Source organism: Colletotrichum destructivum, chromosome 4 (genome assembly GCF_034447905.1).
Source record: "Colletotrichum destructivum chromosome 4, complete sequence".
NCBI lineage: Eukaryota > Fungi > Ascomycota > Sordariomycetes > Glomerellales > Glomerellaceae > Colletotrichum > Colletotrichum destructivum.
The window spans coordinates 1,461,929-1,482,046 of record NC_085899.1 but is presented as its reverse complement, the minus strand read 5'-3'; the positions used below and the strand labels follow the sequence as shown (position 1 = coordinate 1,482,046).

Sequence of the window (20,118 nt, the reverse complement as noted above, 5' to 3'; positions counted from 1 at the left end):
CACGCTCCTCTTGCGACCAAGGGACCTGACTCTCTTCCTCCCCACTGCGTGGGACAGGTCACAGCGCCTTTCGCTCTTCCAGAGTCGGAGGAGCAGGGATATTTGGTATTTTCTTCTTACCACAAGCTTTCAGGATTCGTCAATCCGTTGTCGAACCTCGGGCTTCTGTTCTGTATCGAACTGGAGACTGTGCCGTGGCCGGGACTGCCCGTGTGCCAAGTCTCATCTGCCGCCCGTCAATCGGCCGTCTTCGGCCTCGAGGAGTCCTAATGCTGACCGTGCCGACACTCCCTTTTTCCTTCTTCAAAATACCCTCGGCTTGGAACCATGCCATCTCACGAGTCGGGCTGAGATGCGACCCTCTCTAGAAACTTGGCAGAACATCAAGGATATCGTCGCCCCAATTGTCTCCGTTGCCCACGCAAGGTCCACGCTCACCGTCACCAGTACAACCCATCGTACGTAGTGTACTCATAGTGTAAATGGTGGTAAAAAAAAGGACCCGGCCCCACTGCGATTGATAAGTTGGAAAAACCTCGACTCATGGGCCATGGCGTCTCATTGGTGATGCCTCGATGGAGCTTAGGTGAGCTTTAGTGCTGTTGATCTGGTGTCGGTCGGCAATATCGGCGTGTAACAAGTTGATCAGCGTGTCCAGCGGAGGTGGCTGCAGCTCGTTGCAGCTCACAGCGCTAAACATGTACGGTTGTGCGCCATCCAGGTCACCCATCGCAAACTCTGGGCCATCGCCCCCTCTAACTGCACAAAGTACACCGAATGTGTACAGACCGGACATGGTTGTGGAGCTCGTTCCCCTCCTGTGATTGAGCTCTTTCCTCTTCCTCCCCAAACGTTGCAGATGGACTTGCACGCTGCGCCCTTCGTGAAACTGTTTCATTGCTGCGTCTCGTTCATCGCTCGTATTGAGATCCGATAGGGGGGGGTTCTTTTCTCTTTTTGTGCACATGGAAATTGGGTGACCACGGAATTACGGATATTGAATGAGAAACGAGACGCCGTACGACTAAGATGTTGTTGGGAAGAAAGGCTGGCACGTACATTGGGAAGGAACGTGTTTACATGTAAATGACCCAGGCCTGGATGGCTTTCTCTTGCCTTGTCTGAGATCCTTCTAAGGACGATTTGCGCAGTTTACCAAATCGGAAGGAGCGTATCAAGTGCGTACAAGGCCTAGATAGTACCAGGTCGTCGTTGCATTCCTCTTGCCTGCCCACGCTCCGGATCCATTCCCAGCACGTTCGGTGATGATGACCCAGGTACCTCGTTTGTAGACTGCTAACTTACTTGGACCATCCTAAAGATTGAATCTTGCAGCTGCGTAAGCATCCTTTACACACCCTTGGGCCCAGCCCCTATCGACATCAGTATGAGCCGCTCGAAAGAAGCAGATGCTTCGGCTTCCAGCCGGAAGAACCACTCCAGCTACTTAGACGACGATAACATTCCCCAGGACGCCCCCGCTGGCGTTCAGAAAATAGAGGCCACGACGAAGGCCTGGTCTCGGAAAACGCTCATCACCGCCTACGCCATGATGTGGCTCATTTACTTTGTCAATAATACGCAACAGGGCATGGCGTTTGCACTGACCCCCTATGTCACGGGGCGCTTCCAGAAGCATGCTTCCACAGCCACCATACATGTTATGGCTAGTCTGATCGGTGGCCTGATGAAGTTGCCGCTCGCCAAGGTGCTCGATATCTGGGGTCGTCCTCATGGCTACGCCTTCTGCGTTGCCCTCTTGACCACTGGCTTGGTCATGATGGCGTCTTGCAAGAACCTCGCCATGTACACCGCCGCACATGTCTTCTACTCGGTTGGGTAAGTCTTTCCACTCTCCACTGCTCGGCTCACCCTGAATGACCCTTGCTTGGCCGTGGGGTCCTGCAGCAATACTATGTATGTTCATGTCGATGGATATGCGGGGTGAGGGAGGGGCTCATAAGACATATACGGGGGGTGGCACGGCTTGAGATGTTCTGCTAATGCCTAGACCAGATATAGTGGTCTCTCATATACCATGAGCATCTTCATTGCAGACACTTCGGCACTCAAGAACCGAGGACTCATGCTTGCTTTTGCACTTTCACCTAACATCATCACGGCCTGGCTCGGCGGTCCAATTGGGAAAAGCATCCTCGTCGGCCCTGGATTGGCTTGGGGATTTGGCATATTTTCCATCGTCATCCCTGTCGTCACAATGCCGCTCTTCGGCATCTTTGTTTACAGCTACTACCAAGCCAAAAGGCAGGACCTCGTTGTGGTGGAAAAGAGACGCCAAGACACTTAGGAGATCATTCGGCACAACTTCGTTCAGTTCGATGTCATTGGCCTCTTCCTTGTCACTGCCGGTTTCGCCCTCTTCCTGCTGCCGTTCAACCTCTACCAGAGACAACCTGAATTGTGGAGATCACCCAAGATCATTGCAATGATGACTATCGGTGGCAGTCTCCTCGTGACTTTCGCCCTATGGGAGAGATTCTTCGCGCCTGTCAAGTACCTCCCCTGGGGCCTCTTGACCAACCGCACGATACTTGGCGCCTGCGCCCTCGCCACCGTCATATTCATTAGCCATAATCTCCGGGACTCCTATTACATTTCTTTCCTACAGGTAGTCGACGACCTCGATCTCACGACGGCAACTTATATCACCAACATCTATAGCGTTGGGTCCTGCATCTGGTGCATCCCCGTTGGTATTGCCATCCGCCTGTCTGGCCGCTTCAGGTGGCTCGCCTGGTACTTTGGCGTACCACTCACTATACTGGGCGTCGGTCTCATGATCCACTTCGAACAGCCAGGCATCAGCATTGGATACATCGTCATGTGCCAAATCATGATTGCTTTCGCCGGCGGGACGCTTGCCATTTGCGAGGAGATGGCTGTCATGGCCGTCGTGGAGCATCAGTACCTTGCGGTGGTCCTGGCCATTGGGGGAATGTTTGCCAGTATCGGCGGGGCCATTGGCGCCACAGTGGCCGCAGCCATCTGGCAAGATATCTTCCCCAAGAGGCTCATGAAGTATCTCCCCGCTGAAACCAAGGGGAACTTCACCGCGATATACGGGGCCCTTGAGGTACAAAGATCTTACCCAGTCGGATCGGCGACCCGGGATGCCATTGTCCGTGCTTACGGCGACACACAGAAAACCATGCTCATAGCCTCGACGGCTGTTTTGGCTCTTGCCATAGCCTGCGTGGGCGTTTGGAAAGACCTTCGCGTGAAGGATTTCAAGCAGACCAAAGGCAACGTCGTGTAAGGGAGGGGGGGATTCGAGGGGTGCGTTGGAAGCAGCGGTTACACAGTATCATTCTTCTCTTGCATGTCTCTAATGGGAGTCTGGCACCGGGGGCGCCGCGTACTCCGTATCCTGTCCAGGGCTGTCGGTGATGTGTTGCTGTGTGTGACCCAGAGCCCTCAGCGCTCCATGACCACCCACGCAGCATCCAACGTCTCAATCTTCTCCCCGTCCTTCTTCAAGTCGGCAACAGCAGCCTTGATCTTAGCAACACAGCCCAGAAGCTCCTCCTCGGCCTCTCCCCCCAAGCCCTCCCTAATGACCTCCTCCGCCCAGTCGGGAGCAAGCACAGAGCCGACCTCCCACTGCCCGTCCAGCATCCCCGGCGTGTCGACCGACCCCCTCTCCTTCAGCACCCAGCCGGCCTCCCGCGCCAGGGCCACCAGCTCCTCCGGGTCCAGCGCACAGCGGACATTGGCCTCACTCAGCTCGGACTTCCCCCGGGCCTCGCGGAGCGCGTGGAGCCGCGCCTGCGCCGCAACCGCCATCTCGTGCGGCTTCTGGGACGGGGTCCGGGCCTGCGGGCAGTACTCGGCGAAGCACAGCCTCCCGATGCGTCGCGACGAGTGCAGGGCGCCGAAGAGGGCGACGACGGCGGCGCGGGACGGGAAGTACCACAGCGAATGGCACAGGGTCGCCGAGTCGAAGCTCGCGGACGGGTTGGACGCGAGGTAGCTCGGCGCGTCGGACCGGTGGAAGGCGATGTGCGCGCCGTAGGGGGAGGAGGAGAGGATATGGGACTGGGCCTCGGCGAGGGTGTACGGTGCACCGTAGTCACCCGGTGCGGGGTCCAGCGCCGTGACGTGTCCGGGTGTGGGACCGGGGGTTGCTCCGGCTATGGTCCCGGTGCCGGATGCGTCGATGGCACCATCGGGGGTCGACGGGGTCACGGCGTGCGAGAGGACGAGGGCCGAGTCGCCCTGGCCGCAGCCAATGTCGAGGACTTTGGTCGAGGGCGCGATGGACCAGAGGGCTGCTAGACGGAGGCGGTGGGCCAGTTGGGGGATGATGACGCTGTGGAGGTGTGCCGGTTCATGAGGGTAGGCCTGTGCTAGTGAGAGGAGTGTCGTGGAGGGGGTGGTTGATTGAGGCATTGTTGCAGCTTGATCGGGTAAGACGTGCGTGCTAGTGGTAAATTAGCTGATATTTTCACCGAGAGTTTTCAAAATGGTCAAAGTTAAAAAATTGGTTTTGAAAGCAGCCTCTTTTCCGGTGGAGGGCGGACAGCACGGATTGACAAAGATGGGAAAGTTGCCTGTTTAAGTCAAGGTTGCTGGTGGCGATATGAGAAGGGAACCTCATGAGCGGATCGTACTTCTCTTCACGTTCTTATGCGTTACAAGTCAAAATGATACAAGACCGACGATGAGACTGGAATCCAGGTGACTCATTCACTCCGCTTTGGAAGGGGAAAAAAAAACGCTTCTCGTACGTGTTTTTTGGAGGGAAATTGAGGTTGAGAAACTCGCGACCTTCCCAAAACGGAAGAAAGGAGTCACAGCATGACTGCAGTTGAATTTGGCCTCACCTGCTGCACGTTGCAAACCTTGAAGAAATCTTTGTGCATTACTCATCACGCACTCGCGGTAGCGCCAAGACCACCAACACACACACGATTAAGCATAACCTCGGACAAGTGCGGTTTGCGACCAGGCAAACGCGTGGCATCTGCAATCCGGAGAAAGTGGGACACCGAATGCGACGGCAATAGACTTTCCACCAAGTGAGAAAAGGGTTTGCACATATTCTGGCGATCAAAAACTCTGTTCAACGACACGTCTAAACCTATGCAGCCAATTCAAAAACCAGGCAGTCGCGATTGCCACGGCGAGAAACAACAAACAACAGGAAACAAAAAACAAGAAACATCAAAAAACTTTTCGCATGGTATCGCTCTCAACACTTACACGCGCCTCGTCTCGTCTCGTATCAAACCAGGCGTGGAATCACAACTTGGCAGAGACGGTCCTGCTCTTCTTGAGGAGCTCGTCGCCGACTTTTGCCATCTCGAACTTGCGCACCTTGCCGCTGCCTGTCAGCGGCACGTTGGCTGGCACGCCATCCTCGCCGAGCCAGAAGATGTGCGCCGGGCTCTTGTGCCCGCCGAGGCGCTCGCGCACCCAGTCCTTGAGCTCCTGGAACGTCGGCTTCTCCGAGTTCTCGGCCCGCTGCACAAAGGCGCCGACTACTTCGCCGTAATGCTCGTCCTTGAGGCCGACGACGATGGCTTGCGAGATGGACGGGTGGGCCATCAAGCGCTCCTCGATCTCCAGGGGGTAGATGTTCTCACCGCCTGGGGGGAGGATATGTCAGTGGGCGAAGGGAAATCGGTGAGGGACTCTGCTCTATGGCTTACCTCGGATGATTATGTCCTTGAAACGTCCTGTGATTGAGCAGTAGCCGTCGTCGTCGAAGACGGCCTCGTCACCAGTGTGGAGCCACAAGACACCGGCGGCATCACGGACCATGACCTCGTTGGTCTTCTCCGAGTTGTTCCAGTAACCGGCTTGCAGCTGGTAGCCGGCCATGCACAGCTCGCCGCGCTGGCCCATGGGCACGATGTTGCCGTCTCTATCGACAATCTTGGCCGACGCGTGGGGCATGAGCGTACCCACAGTCGTCAGTCTCTTGCCCAGAGCGTCATCCGTGAAGGCGTTGAAGCACGTGGGCGAGGCCTCGGTGAGTCCGTAGCTGCTGGTAAACTCCCGCATGCCGAGACGGTTGACCATCAACTCCATCAAGTACCGGGGTACTGGGGCGCCGGCAACGATACCGGTGCGGATCTTTGAAGATCTAAAGTCGTCGGGCGCCGCCTGAAACAGGGAGTCAAACATGGCGGGCACGCCGTGAAGCGCTGTGCAATCCTCCTCGAGAATGGCCTTCAGCGTCGCCTTTGTGTCGAAAACCTCGGCCGGGTAGACAATCTTGGCACCGTGTGTGATGACTGACAGGAGACCGAGGACGAGGCCGAAGCAGTGGAACAGCGGAGGGGGGCAGCAGAGCACGTCCTCGGGGCTCAGGCGCATGCGGTCACCAATGAAGCGGGCGTTGTTGACGACGTTGCTAGAGCCAATGTCAGGGACATACGATCCAGCAAGTGATTTGGGCAAACTTACTGGTGAGTGAGCATGGCAGCCTTGGGACGACCAGTAGTGCCGCTGGTAAACTGAAGGTTGCAGACCTGGTGCGGAACCACCTTGCTCATGGCGAGATGAAGCTCTCTCGGGCTCTGCCTTGAGCTTGACTTGATGAGTTCGTCGTATGTCTGGTATCCGCTCGTGTCGCCCCTGATCATGATAACCTTGGGCCGGTTGACCTTATTTGCCAATTGGGTCAAGAACCTTGTGTTGTCGAGCCTGCCGATCTGCTTGGTCGTGAACAGGACCTTGCATTCTATCAACACAAAACACATTAGCTCGGGTCCTGCCTACAGCTGCAACAAAAGCCCACCTGAGAAATCAACAGCGTACATGGCCTCGCTGGGCGTGTACGTGTTGTTCAAGATGACGAGGATGGCGCCGATTCTCGCCACGGCGAAGAAGATGGCCGCGTATTGCTCGCAGTTGCCGGCCATGACGCCCACTCTGTCGCCAGACTTGATGCCCATCTTCAACAGTGCTTGGGCGAGCAGCAAGCTCTGCTGGTTCAGCTCGTTGTACGTCCATCGTGCACCGGTCCATGGAATGACCAAGCATTCCTTTGTGCCGTGCTGGTAGGTCTGGAGCTCCAGAAGCTCTCCCAGGCTGAGATCAACCAGAGGGGGGTCACGGGGGCCGTGGAGGATGGACAGTCTCTGCGCCGGGGCGAAGGGCTCAGAAGCCGGGATCGATGATGGTTCTACCGCCATTGTGTCGACAGACGAGTTTGGATACTGGCAGGACTGACAGGGAGCACGGGCTTGAAAGGGATACCAAAAACGCAGTCTGTCGGTTGTTGTCTTCGTTGTGGTTGTCTATGGCAAGTAGAATACTGTCTTCACGATCTTCGTACGACACTGCCCATCCTCTCGGGCCGCATGGCAGAAATAGCTGGCCTGGTTCCATACGGCAGAACCCCCCCCCCCCCACTCCCCATATCCCGGGTCCTGCATCTGCGTCACCGAGGAACGTCTTTCGGGGATCGTCTGGATCCAGCGAGAGGCAAGCGAGTTCTCCTCAACCCCCGGCCGGGCTGGCCTGGCTGGGCAAGCCTGCAAGCATGGTAGAATCTGGCGCTGCTGGCTCCCAAGTCGGGCGCCACACCGCGGGAAGTTGCGGACTCGGTGCACATGTACGGCGCAGAACCTTAGCAGGGTTTCTTTGGGGACCTTAGTCAAGGCATGCAGTCAGCGGCGGGCTAGACCGAACTGGCAGTTGCTTCATGCCAAGTCGAGCGAGCCGTGGACCATGTATCCGTAGAAGGGGGGGCTTTTGCGAACAATTGCAGAGCCACCCTCGTCATGGCAGGAGATTTGCACGCATCAGCCAGAGCGACTAAGTGAGTATGTTAGATAGATGGGACATAGCCATAAATCTCGTGGTCATTTGTGTCAGGGAGTGCAATACTACGTCGTGTAGCGCTGACCATGGACTAGTGTATGGTGTGGGATGTGGGAAGTAGAACGGCGATGGCGATGGCGATGGCGATGGATCGAACGCTTGGGTGGGTGGGTATCATCAAGGCATGTCGGACTTGAGGGTTCTCTTCTCTTGACATGTGTGATTGCATTGGAAGTGGACAAAGACTCGAGGAAGGTCGGTCCCCAAACTGGTCAATGGCGTTTGCAGCTCCTTCTCCCGCCCCTGTCGCCCCACCCAGTAGCCACTGAGAAAATGGAACGGCCCCGTAGGCACAGATCAAAGAACCCACCTAGACCCCCCGCTGCGTCGTCGGATAGGTTAGGGCCATTGATCTAATCAATCAAATCTCTGGATCAGATAAGATTACGGAAAGGAGCATTTTTGCTTCTTCAGCATGCAAAATTTTCTCACCTCCTTCCGACCTCCTTCCGCATTGTCTCCAGCGCACCGCTCGCTGCCATGGTTCATCGCCTTGCTTCACACCCTCCGAAGTCGCTTCTCCCCGCCGACCTTTCCCTCAATTCCGCTCCCACCCGTGGATCGACACCGTTTCGCTTTTACCAAAGACGTCAGGTTGCATTGCCCATCCCCATCAACCGAACACCTAGATACATACGCTACTGTACCTAGGTATTTTGCCAAGGGTCAACAGGCCTCCCGTACCGGTACTTCGTCCCCATTTTCTCACGCCCATCATGCCATCCGCTGGCTGCACTCACACCCACCTCCCATTTCTCTCCATGGCCCCACGAGCCCCCCTCTTTCCCTTTTAGCTCATTCCTCTCGCGTCTCTCGGCCAGCCTCCAGGACACCCTGATCTTCATGCAAGCAAGAAGCAAGGGAATGGCTGCGTTGTTGTCAAATAGTGTACATTCAAGGCCAAGAGGGAAGCCATGCAGGTGTCCAGGCACAGATGACTTTGCTTTCTTCAGACTGCCTTGCAGCTTCGCCTCACCTTGGCGCTTCCAGAATCATGGCGCCTGAAATCTTAATGCCTCTCTACCCTCTCTCTACCTTGTGGTAACAGGAATTCGTTCACACTGCCGGCTTCGCAGCCGGTCCAGCCACGCGCTCACTCGAAAGGCGGGTATCCTCGAGCACGCCACTCCTCAAAACCCAGGCCCTTGGCGGCGGATGGCATTTTCACCATCAGAGGGACTTCGACATCCTTTTCGGCGCCAACCAGCCCTGCGCGGTGCACAATCTTTTCCTTGAGCACCTCAAAACCCAGCCGCTTGTAAAGTGCGAAAGCCTCCTCGGACGACTCGAGGTAGACGGGAAGCCCCGCCAGCTCGGCCATGTCGAGACCCCATTTTGTCAAAAGAGCGCCGGCACCTCGTCTTTGGTGTTCAGGCTTCACTGCAATAATATGACAGTCTGTTCCGAGGGGGAAACGAAACACATGAGTCATCAGCGACTGGGGCACACACAAGATCCCTCGGGGCGCAAAGGGGGGGGGGGGGGGACGAGGACAGAGGTGTTCACGGGATCCACTCACAAACGTATCTTCGGCCGCCCCAAATCTTTTCTTTGGCTTCATTGAGAGGGGTGATCAACTCGTCAGCCCTGGCTCTCTGTTCACCCTGGAGCCAGACGGCGCCGGGACTCTGGTATTCTTCCGGAGTACGCTCCTTGAGGAAGACATCCCACAGGGCCATGCCGACGATCTCCCCCGTCTCGGCGTCGACGCACTTGATGGTGTATTGAGTGTTCGTCTTGTGCCAGTAGTCGACAGTGTGCTTTGTGTGCCCCTCGCGGAAGGCCTCGTCAATGCCCGTGGGAAAGAGGATGTCGAGGATCACCGACCCCTTGAAAGCCCCAAAGTAGGCATCGTATACCTTGGGGATGTCGGGGATTAAAGCGGGTAGGACGGTGAGGCCCATGGCGGCGTCTGGCGGGAGCCGAGAAGGGAAAGGCAAGAATTGGCGACGTGTCGGTTGTTGTGTGTTCTGGTCTGTATGGTCCGACTTTTGACCTGGGCGTTCTCGTGCAGAGCGCGCGTGCGTGCGGCTGTGAAATCTGAGATTGGTTCCGATGTGGAGGGTCGCTTCGGATCGGACTCTTTTTTCTCTTCTTCTTCTTCTATTCTTCTCCCTTTCTTCTTCTTTCTTTGGCAAAGGCGAATGAACGGGCTAGGTGAGAGAGAGAAAGCGTGTGCGTTGTTTTGGCAATACAAGGGCGGACGTCGGGGATTCCACAAAGTAAAACGTCGTCGACCCTCTCCAACCTCGATTTCCGATCATAGTGCGATCGCTATGGGTATTTAGCCTGGATCACGCTTGAAGACTTTTCCACCCTCAGCGGCTGGAGCGAAGCGTCCCACGACGACTCAACGAGATGGACGGACTACTAGATTGTGGACTCGAGCGCCGAGCCCTGGTTTCACCCGAAAGCCTCCAGGGTTGACGCGGCAGTTCAGAATAATACTGGGGGTTTGAGGAAATGCCGCAGTAGGAATGGCAAGAAACCAGCGCCTCTTCTTCTCCACGGTTCACGAGCGCTGACTGGATGACGCAGAACCGTTGCACCCATCTTGCAGCAAGTTGCGACTTGCGAGGAGCCGGTTCGGGGGGGGGGGGGGGGGGGGGGGCTGAAGCAAAGCAGAGCAGAGCAAACAGGAGGGACCACTGATTCCCTCCACTTTCGCATCTTCTGCCCCCCCACATCCGACCCGGAGCCATCAGTCATGTTACACTACGAATACTTGCATCTAGATACGCCAAGATATCCTTGTGCTAGTGGTCACGACAGAGGCGGCCGGTCACACGACTCGGAGGAACGGTAGGTGCGACGGTGCGTTAAAGTTATCAGATCCGCGATGTTTGATGGGCTTTTATGTCCTTTGTGTGTACCTGTATGTGTGTCTTCCAGTCACCTGTACTGTGCGAAATGGAAGGAGGGAATTTCTGTTGCAGAAGAACGGCCATGTCCGGCGTTTGCCCCCGGCCGCTCCCTCCCCCTCCCGCCGGGCTTGCCTCCGGCCCACAAGCGGACGCCCCTCCTTGGCGCCCCTAGGTAATCAGATCCGTTCTGATCCAATTCTTCGCGCCCCCCCCCCCCCCCCCCCCCCCCCCCGGTTCAGTAATGGTCAGGTACCGGTTAGTACCCTGCAGCATAGCATGTGGCCCACCACATCTTCACACGCCCCCCCCCCTACCTCTTTTCCTCCTTCTCTCTTCACTTTCACCCCCTACAAAACGTATGATGAGATGGCGCCTTAGTCCAAGGGACCAACGGACCCGTCATGAAACTCTTGCCTCATTGGTACCGCGAGGGTGTGCTCAGCTCTTTCGCATCTGACGTCCCTCTCGCTAAAGTGCCATCCATCTCTCACTCACTGACTTGCGGTAGTAGTGTATTAGATAGTATCCGTACCGGCTCTGCATGGCGACTCAGTCCTTACGTTTGTTCGCGCCGACTATTCGCACACGATCCTGCTATACCCACCCGGACGGGCTTCATGGATTAGGGGCCTTGCACCGTTGTGCCTCGCATTCGTCCTTCGTCACAGAAACGGGCCTGGCCCAAAATCCGCGCGTGTCCTTCACAAGCCTCCTCCGCTTTCCCTCCGCAGGAACATCGGCTCGGTCTGCGAGGCAGGCCGCTCGGCCGCGGCACCAGCCATGCATGGCCCATGGATGGATGGGGTTCGTCGATCTAGCAGAGTCGGGAAGTCTGTCCTGGCTGCCATGCAAGGATACGGCCCGAAAGAGCTGCAGAGTTGCAGAGTTGCACATAAGAGACTCTTGCGCTTCGCAAGACGGAGAGGCCGTCTTGCTGCACGAAAGGGTGTAGCTCTCTCCACACTGCCCGGCTGATCCTCTCGTCGGTCAAAATTCCAAACATCTTTCACATCCCAGGAACGGAGCAGAGGAAGCCATCGTCTTGTCCTGTACTGTTGGCGCGTGAAATGCTGCAAGCTCAACCTCGCCCTACATCATAACGCTCGTTACTCCTCCCCCCACCACAAGCCCTCTCAACCTCGATCGAGAGGTACACACAAAGTAAACGATGCATTTGCGGGACACCGAAGGCGGCGGAACCGCCTACCAAGAGAATGGCCATGCCGACGGCGCAGACGGCTTGACCAACGGCACCGCCGTCGACCCTTCTTCGACGAGAACCGTTGCCGTGACGCCCCGGACCGAGGCCGGTGGCGTGAGCGACTTCAAACACGAGCTGCTCCTCGCCTGGCTGCTTGTACTCTACCGCAATAACGATGACGGCCTGAGCCGCGTAAACTGGGGGTTCAGGACGCGAGGCGGCCAGCAGCCGTCGTCCGCAACTCACAATAGTCTGAGTCTAAGCGAGGCGCCCTTCAAGAACAGCGACTCCATATCCGAGGCCCTGGAGGTCATCAAGAACCTGGGCGAGAGAGAGCTCGACAGTGACGCGCAACCGGTTCCCGTAATATACTTCAACAATGGAGCACCTCCCTCTCAGGGCAAATTAGAGAAGACGCCATCCAAGAGATCTCGCGATGTACGTAGATCCAATCATAGCCCGTCCCCCAGTTGCTTCCTTTTGACGCTCTTCACTTTTTGTTCAGTATGCTGATAACCCCTTGCGCCAGTGGACATATCAGATCGAGACAACGATCAACGAAGGGCAGATACTCATCAATGCCCAGTGGGACCGCGCCGTTCTGTCGTACCGTCACGCCGCCTTTCAACTCGACTCCTTCGTCGAGATCCTCACCGCAATCCTCCAAAACCCATACCGCCAGATCTCGGACACGATCGGTCCCACCACCAAGGACCTCGAGCAGCTGTGGACGTGGAATGCCGAGCTGCCGGAGAACATGCAGAGATGCATGCAGGACATCATCGCTGAGGTGGCCAGCAACGGTCCCGACCGGCCGGCCGTCGAGTCCTGGGACGGGAACTTCACCTACGGCGACGTGGAGCGTCTGTCGACCCGCCTCGCGCGCCATCTCGTGCACCGGGGAGTCAAGGTCGGCTCCACGGTGCCCATGTGCTTCGAGAAGTCGCGGTGGACGACCGTGGCGCTCCTGGCCGTCATGAAGGCTGGCGCCGCCTTCGCGCTCACCGACCCCAGCCAGCCCGAGGCCCGTCTGCGCACCATCGTCGAGCAGACCGGCGCCACCATCATCGTGACTTCCCAGAGGCAGAGCGAGCTCGGTCGGCGCATCGCCCCCGAGGGAGTCCTCGTCGTCGCCTCCGACGAGACCCTCAACCAAGATACCCTCGAGTTCGCCCCTGAGCTGCCCTACATCCCGCCATCCTCCCCCCTTTACATCCAATTCACGTCCGGCAGCACGGGTAAGCCCAAGGGAGTTATGGTCTCCCACGAAAACTTCACCAGCGGCGCCGTCCCCCGTGGCTGGGCCGTCGGCTACCGCGCGCACTCCCGCTGCTTCGACTTCGCATCGTACGCCTTCGACGTTGCCATTGACTGCATGCTCTGCACCCTCGCCGCGGGTGGCTGCCTTTGCATCCCTTCGGACGAGGACCGCATGAACGACCTGAGCGGCGCCATCCGCAACTCCAAGTGCAACATGGCGCACATGACCCCCTCCGTCGCCCGTGTACTGGACCCGGACGTCATCCCTTCCCTGGAAGTCCTCGGCCTGGGCGGCGAGGCCGTCTCGGCGGGCGACGCCTCGACGTGGAGCAAGACGACGAGCGTCATCATTGCCTACGGCCCGTCCGAGTGCACCGTCGGCTGCACCATCAACAGCAACGTCAGCAGCACCTCGACTAACATCGGCAAGGGCTGCGGCGGTCTCACCTGGATCGTCGATCCCGATGACCACGAGCGTCTCATGCCCGTCGGAGCCGTCGGCGAGCTTCTCATCGAGGGGCCCGTCGTCGGTCTCGGGTACCTCAACGACAAGGCCAAAACCGACGAGGTCTTCATCGAGGACCCCGCCTGGCTCCTCGCCGGTGGCGGCCCCGCCCGCGGCAGACACGGCCGCCTCTACAAGACGGGGGATCTGGTCCGTTACGACCCCGACGGCACAGGGTCCATCGCCTTCGTCGGCCGCAAGGACCAGCAGGTCAAGCTCCGCGGCCAGAGAATCGAGCTGGCCGAAGTCGAGCATCACCTCAGGGGAAAGATGCCCTCTGGCGTCAAGATCGTGGCCGAGGTCATCAAGCCCGGCGGCAGCGAGCCCACCCTCGTCGCCTTCGTCGTCGAGCAAAACCCCGTCGTGAACCCCGACGCGGAAGACGATGTCACAATCTTCTCGCCCGAGTTCAGCCAGGCCATCGCCGAGATCGACATCTCCCTGGGTGCCGAGATCCCCCGCTACATGGTCCCCTCCGCCTACATCCCGCTCCGCAAGATGCCGTCCCTGGTCTCTGGCAAGATCGACCGCAAGCGCCTGCGCGAGCTCGGAGGCTCCATGTCTCGTGAACAGGTCGCCCGTCTGCGCGTGGCCCCCACCGAGAAGAACGAGCCCGAGACGGAGATGGAGAAGGCGTTGCAGCAGGTGTGGACCAAGGTTCTGGGCGGCGAGGCCAGCATCGGCCTGCACGACAGCTTCTTCGCCCTCGGCGGCGATTCCCTTCGTGCCATGAAGCTCGTCGCTGCTGCCAGAGAGGAGGGCATCGCCTTGACGGTGGCGAGCATCTTCAACTTCCCTACGCTCAAGGACATGGCCCAGAACGCGACCAAGGTATCCAAGGAGGACGAGGCCGCCGTCACCCCCTTTTCTCTCCTCGAGGATGGTTGGACCCCCGAGGAGGCGCGCGCAGAGTCGGCCAAGCTCTGCGGCATCGACGAGTCTGCGATCGAGGACATCTACCCCTGCACGCCTCTCCAGGAGGGTCTGATGGCTCTTTCTGCCAAGGTCAAGGAGGCCTACGTCGCGCAGAGAGTCGTTGACCTCGCCGACTCCGCGACAGCAGACAAGCTGCGCAACGCCTTCGATGTCGCCGCCGCAGACTGCGCCATCCTCCGCACCAGAATCGTCCAGGTCCCCGGCCGAGGTCTTGCTCAGGTCGTGGTCAAGGAGGAGATCGCCTGGCACATTGGCGACGACCTCCAGGGCTACCTTGTGAAGGACCGAGAGGAAGGCATGGATTTGGGACGACCCCTCGTCCGGTATGCCCTCGTCACCGAAAAGGAGACGGGCAAGGTGCAGTTCGTGCTAACCATGCACCACGCCCTCTACGACGGCTGGTGCATGCCCCTAATCGTCGACAAGGTCAACAAGGCCTTCGACGGCGTCAGAGTCGAGCGGGCCGCCGAGTTTAAGGACTTCATCAAATACCTCGGCAGCATTGACCGCGCCGCCGCCGAGACGTACTGGCGCGATCAGCTCCAGGGTGCCAACGGCCCTCAATTTCCGGCCCTGCCGTACGAGGGATACCAGACGCAAGCCGACTCGCTTCTGGAGGTCTACGTGCCTCTGAGCGGCCGGCCGGCGTCCAACACGACCGTCGCCACCGTCATCCGCGGTGCATGGGCGTACGTTGCGTCTCACTACTCCTCATCACCCGACGTCGTCTTTGGCGAGACTCTTACGGGACGCAATGCTCCCATCAGAGGCACCGAGGAGATTGAGGGTCCGATGATCACGACGGTGCCCTTCCGCCTCCAGGTCAACGGCGAGACTACCGTCAGCGACTACCTCCAAGACATCCAGGATCAGACCATCCAGCAGATTCCCTACGAACACACCGGTCTCCAACACATCCGTCGTCTCAGCCCCGACGCCCTCGAGGCCTGCGAGCTAAGAACCGGTCTCGTCCTTCACCCGAGCGCCGATGATTTCGACCAAGAGGAGTTCAACAAGTACCCTGCGAACCGCCTGGTTCCCGCCGGCGATGCCGAGGCCGCCGAGGAGGCTCTCAAGTTCAACACCTACGCCCTCATGCTCGTCTGCTCCACCGACCCCAAGGGATTCCTGGTCATGGCCTCGTTCGACTCCAAGACGGTCCAGAAGCCGCTGATGGAAAGGGCTCTCGCCCAGTTCTCCCAGGTAGCCCAGAAGCTCTCCCAGCTTACCGATACGCCGCTTGGCGATATTGCGTACCTGACGCAGGAGGACCAGGCCGAGGTATCTCGTTTGAGTACCGAAAGCGTGAAGTGTGTCCTTGGGGAGTACCCCGAAGCCGAGGCCGTGTGGATCGTTAACCCGACTGACCCTGGAAGCCTCGCGCCTCTGGGAGTCGTTGGCGAGCTCGTGATTGTCAGCAAGGCGGAGTTGTCTCTTTCTACTGTTGAGCAGCCTTCGTGGGCGGCGACGAGCAAAGAGGAGGTCGGCAAGTTCTACAAGACGGACCGTCTGGCCAAGTTCAACGCGGATGGATCCGTTCAGATCACCGGCAAGAAGAGCGATCTCGTTCAGAAGACCAACACGGCCAGCAAAGCTCCCGCGAAACGCATCTCTGCCACGTCCGCCAAGCAACGCCGCCTGCGGACTCTCTGGAGCCGCGTCCTCAGGCTCCCCGAGAGCGATATTGGTCTTAACGACAGCTTCTTCCGTCTCGGCGGCGACTCCATCGGTGCCATGAAGCTCGTTTCCGAGGCCCGGCTGGCCGGTCTCACACTCACCGTCAACCAAGTCTTCACCAAGAGGACGCTATACGACATGGCCAGCGTCTTGCAGGACTCGGAGCCGACGCAACAAGGCTCGCAGGACACCGCACAAGCTCTGGCGCCCTTCGAGCTCCTGGGAAACTTTGGTGCCACCCCGGCCGAAACGCTGCGGCCCCTGCTGGCCGACCCGACGTGGAACATCGTCGACGCGTTCCCCGCCAGGCCGCTGCAGGAGGTCGCCGTCAAGGGGACCATCGACATCCCGCGCTTCTCGGCACGCTACGAGGCCATGTACTTCGAGAGCGACGTCGACCGGCCCCGCCTCTTCCAGAGCTGCCAGGAGCTCGTCTCGCTCAACGAGGTGCTCCGGTCCGTCTTTGTGCAGCACGACGGCACGTGTCTCAGCGTCGTCCTCGAGGACGTCAAGACGCCCGTCACGGAGCACGAGATCGACGGCGACGTCGAGGCCTTCGTCAAAGACCTCTGCAACCTCGACGTCCAGACGCGCATGCCGCTCGGCTCCGTCTTCGTCAAGTGGTTCTTCGTGCACAGCAGCAACGGCCGGTCGGCGCTCGTGTTCCGCGTGTCGCACGCACAGTACGACGAGATCTGCCTGCCCATCATGCTGCACCAGCTCTCGGCGCTGCACGAGGGCAAGCCCGTGCCCAGGTCGCTGCCCTTCTCCTCGTTCGTCGGGCACGTCGTCAAGTCCAACGTGCCGCAGAGCGTCGAGTACTGGAGAGAGCTGCTCGAGGGGTCCTCGATCAACGTTCTGAAGCCCGACACCCCCGTGACGGAGAGGCAGCACTACGCCGTCGACCGGACGTTCGACATCTCGACCCGCTCCAAGGACGTCACCATCGCCACGCTCCCGACGGCGGCGTGGGCGCTGACCCTGGCGAGGATGCAGGGGACGCGGGACGTGACCTTTGGCGAGGTCGTCAGCGGCCGCAACATTGACTTCCCCAATGCCGACATGGTCGTCGGCCCCTGCTGGCAGTACGTGCCGGTCCGGGTCCGGTTCGAGGACGACTGGACGGTGCTGGACCTGCTCAACCTCGTGCAGAACCAGCACATCGCCAGCTCGGCGCACGAGGGCGTCGGCCTGCCCGAGATCAAGCGGCTCTGCGCCCCGCACTGGCCCGCCGAGACGGACTGGTTCGACACGGTGGTCCACCAGGACGTCGAGCACGTCGAGAGCCTCGGCTTCGAGACGGCGAGCAGCAGGATGGAGACCATCTACCCGCACCAGGAGCCGCTGCGGGAGTGGAAGATCCAGGCGTTCCCGCAGGGCGACAAGCTGACGATCGAGATCGTGACGTTCGAGTCGTGGAAGGGGCACGCCAACGACCTGCTGGACGAGATCGAGACGACGTTCAAGGTCCTCTTGGGGAACCCTCGAGCGTCGTTGTTTGAACAGTGAGGGCATCTAAAGGTAGCGAGGTTGGCTTTAGGGTCTTTGCGTGTCTGTCACCCTTGACAAGGGTGCCGTTTGGATGACGAGTGGTTCGGATTGAAAGGGAGGAACCGGACGGTTTGTAAGCTTGTTTATTGTTTGCCTGGAGTTTTGCTCGTTTGAATAAACGCAGTGACTTGGACTTCTCTGGACTTCTCACTTTTCGGCGGAACTAAGAGACATTATGACGACTGAACGCAACAAGGGGGCGACGAGACGGAGGGGAAACATGGGACGCAATCGGGTTTCAACGCTGTGGACGCTACGCAGATAACTATATGTTCTACCAGACAAGCCCACTCAAGCGATCCGTAGATTGAATAAAGAATGTCAAAATATTCGCTTCACTTTCGCAGGCTAAGCCTTAATCAAAGTGGCTGGACAAGGTCATGAATTACTTTCTTGTTATTCTACTGTTTGACTGCTGCTCATGCGAAGCCCAGTTCTTCTATTCTCATGTCTCCTAGTCTGATTGATGGTCCCATGAGAGACTGGAATGTCAGGACGACAGAAGCAGAGACGAAATGCCAATAAAACGAGGGTAAGATGAAAGGAAGCGTCGAAACTTGGGCTGTCTTCGTCCGTTCTCAGTGGTTGTTGGCCTCGGTTTGGTTGTCCTTCAGAGCTTCAAGAGCACGCACCTTCTTGGGTCGATCGACCGAGACCCTCCGCCCATCTTCATAATCGTCATCGGGTGCGTACAGCACCGGGTCAGCACCTCCAGTCAGGGCATGCATCCGGAGGACATCCCACCGAAGGCGCAGAATTTCCATATCGGGGGCTTCGGCTTGGCTTGTTGGGAAAATCCCGAGAACATGGCCGTTCTCGAGGGGCCGGCCGTCAACGTCGTGAACCACGATATTATCCTCCCAATCTTTCCACATCTTCCGCGGGTTCAACTCGGCATCGGGACCAAGGATGCTGTACATGGACTCGTGAGTGGTTCGTTTGAGCCAATGAAACCGAAGCTTAACACCTTCGATGTGCATGATCTCGCGTTCCGCATCACGTTCCTTCTTCTTCTCCATCAACCTATCCGAAGCTTTCTCCCGGAGGCCTTCTTTGGGATCGTTTTTGGCACGATTTGCCGGGGTCGATGTCTCTTTAGCAGTACCTTCCTCTCCGGTGCTTGAAGTGGTCGGGACATGCGCCGGTTTGAAGACAGGCCCGATAGGTTCAAGGGCGAGGAAATCCTCTTCCCAGAGTCGTTGAAGCTCTCCGCTGAGAGTGATCATGTTGCCGGGCTTTTCGACGGTGTTGGATTCTTTGTCGGCAAGCTTTTCTCTGAGTTCAAGGATGCGTTCCATTCCGAATACCAAAGCCAATGCCTTGAGTGAATCGTCGGCTTGGTCCTTCCGGTTCACAGCCCAAAAGGGCCAGATATGGCACACTTCAGGATTATTGTGGCCAGTCAAGACACAATGCATGCCGTCTCGTTCAAGAACCTGCCGGATCGTTAGCAACCGATATCTGGCTGTTGAGATGTCTACCAATCGCTGACATGCCGCTCGCGCCAAGCTCGCGTTCCGGTTGATCATTTCTTCGTCCCCCAACTCGAAAATCGGCCCTTTGGTGACTAGATATCGATTAATCAAAAGATAGAAAAACTGAAAGGAATTGGGAGCATGTGGTTTACAATACCAGACCATTTCTTGTACACCATCAGCAACTTCAGGAAGGCGGAACAGAGTATCTTCCTTCGCATCACCGTCCTCCTCCAAGTCACTCGCGATCTTTCGAAGTCGCGTCATGTCAATAATTAGCAGCAGCGACCATAGAGTTGCCTGGCTGAGCGTCCCACGATCTCGTTCATTGGTCTCTGTGTTCTTGGCGAGACACATTTTGCGAATTCGTCGTATGAGTCCAAGACGCTCGACTAAATTTTCTCCGAAATAATCGATATCGCGTCCCATGTTTCGTCTGACGTTAGACCTCAAGAAAAAATCGCAGAGTCTGAAAGTCTCGTTGCTGCGGTTTGGTAGTCGAATACTTCCGTTTGAGGAATCTGACCAAAAGGTCGCTGAGGGCGATAATTCCGTTCTTGCTGATAGCCGGTAGTATGGCTTTTTGACTTTAGCTGTTAGCGAGTCGGAGGTAGAATGCGGGGTCTGCTTCGGTAATGAACCAGGCTGTCAAGGTTGCAGGACAGCATGACCCCGAGATATCATCCAAGATATCATCCAAGATGCCATCTAATAAACCATCTAGGGAACTTTCTAAAGAAAATAGAAAGAACACTTACTTTACTAACTATGACTAGATCCTTTTGATAAACCTTG

At 57.8% G+C, this 20,118-nt stretch overlaps 6 protein-coding genes across 6 annotated transcripts; 2 read left to right on the top strand and 4 right to left on the bottom strand.

Annotated features, from left to right (window-relative positions):
• Positions 1-1,387: 1,387 nt before the first annotated feature.
• CDEST_06367 (Putative major facilitator superfamily, MFS transporter superfamily) lies at positions 1,388-3,277 on the top strand (the record flags this gene model as incomplete). The annotated part of the gene is made up of 3 exons (XM_062922526.1): positions 1,388-1,839; positions 2,017-2,278; positions 2,336-3,277. The coding sequence occupies 3 exons, from the start codon at positions 1,388-1,390 to the stop codon at positions 3,275-3,277; spliced, it is 1,656 nt and encodes a 551-aa protein (XP_062778577.1).
• Positions 3,278-3,309: 32 nt separating this feature from the next.
• On the bottom strand, positions 3,310-4,808 carry CDEST_06366 (Putative S-adenosyl-L-methionine-dependent methyltransferase superfamily). Its single transcript, XM_062922525.1, has one exon. It carries the CDS (start codon positions 4,408-4,410, stop codon positions 3,436-3,438), a length of 975 nt encoding a protein of 324 aa, XP_062778576.1. The 5' UTR covers positions 4,411-4,808; the 3' UTR covers positions 3,310-3,435.
• A 264-nt stretch (positions 4,809-5,072) lies between these two features.
• Positions 5,073-7,319, bottom strand: CDEST_06365 (Putative AMP-dependent synthetase/ligase domain, AMP-binding, AMP-binding enzyme domain, ANL). Its single transcript, XM_062922524.1, has 4 exons — positions 6,767-7,319; positions 6,433-6,709; positions 5,673-6,379; positions 5,073-5,609 (listed from the first exon to the last, which is right to left on the bottom strand). The coding sequence occupies exons 1-4, from the start codon at positions 7,161-7,163 to the stop codon at positions 5,263-5,265; spliced, it is 1,728 nt and encodes a 575-aa protein (XP_062778575.1). The 5' UTR covers positions 7,164-7,319; the 3' UTR covers positions 5,073-5,262.
• Positions 7,320-8,645: 1,326 nt separating this feature from the next.
• On the bottom strand, positions 8,646-10,110 carry CDEST_06364 (Putative GNAT domain, acyl-CoA N-acyltransferase). Its single transcript, XM_062922523.1, has 2 exons — positions 9,374-10,110; positions 8,646-9,252 (listed from the first exon to the last, which is right to left on the bottom strand). Exons 1-2 carry the CDS (start codon positions 9,756-9,758, stop codon positions 8,948-8,950), a joined length of 690 nt encoding a protein of 229 aa, XP_062778574.1. The 5' UTR covers positions 9,759-10,110; the 3' UTR covers positions 8,646-8,947.
• Positions 10,111-11,050: 940 nt separating this feature from the next.
• Positions 11,051-17,806, top strand: CDEST_06363 (Putative AMP-dependent synthetase/ligase domain, Condensation domain, AMP-binding, ANL; the record flags this gene model as incomplete). The annotated part of the gene is made up of 3 exons (XM_062922522.1): positions 11,051-11,150; positions 11,227-12,357; positions 12,449-17,806. Exons 2-3 carry the CDS (start codon positions 11,887-11,889, stop codon positions 17,804-17,806), a joined length of 5,829 nt encoding a protein of 1,942 aa, XP_062778573.1. The 5' UTR covers positions 11,051-11,150; positions 11,227-11,886.
• Positions 17,807-18,280: 474 nt separating this feature from the next.
• Positions 18,281-19,752, bottom strand: CDEST_06362 (Putative HNH nuclease; the record flags this gene model as incomplete). Its single annotated transcript, XM_062922521.1, has 1 exon — positions 18,281-19,752. One exon carries the CDS (start codon positions 19,750-19,752, stop codon positions 18,427-18,429), a length of 1,326 nt encoding a protein of 441 aa, XP_062778572.1. The 3' UTR covers positions 18,281-18,426.
• Positions 19,753-20,118: the final 366 nt, after the last annotated feature.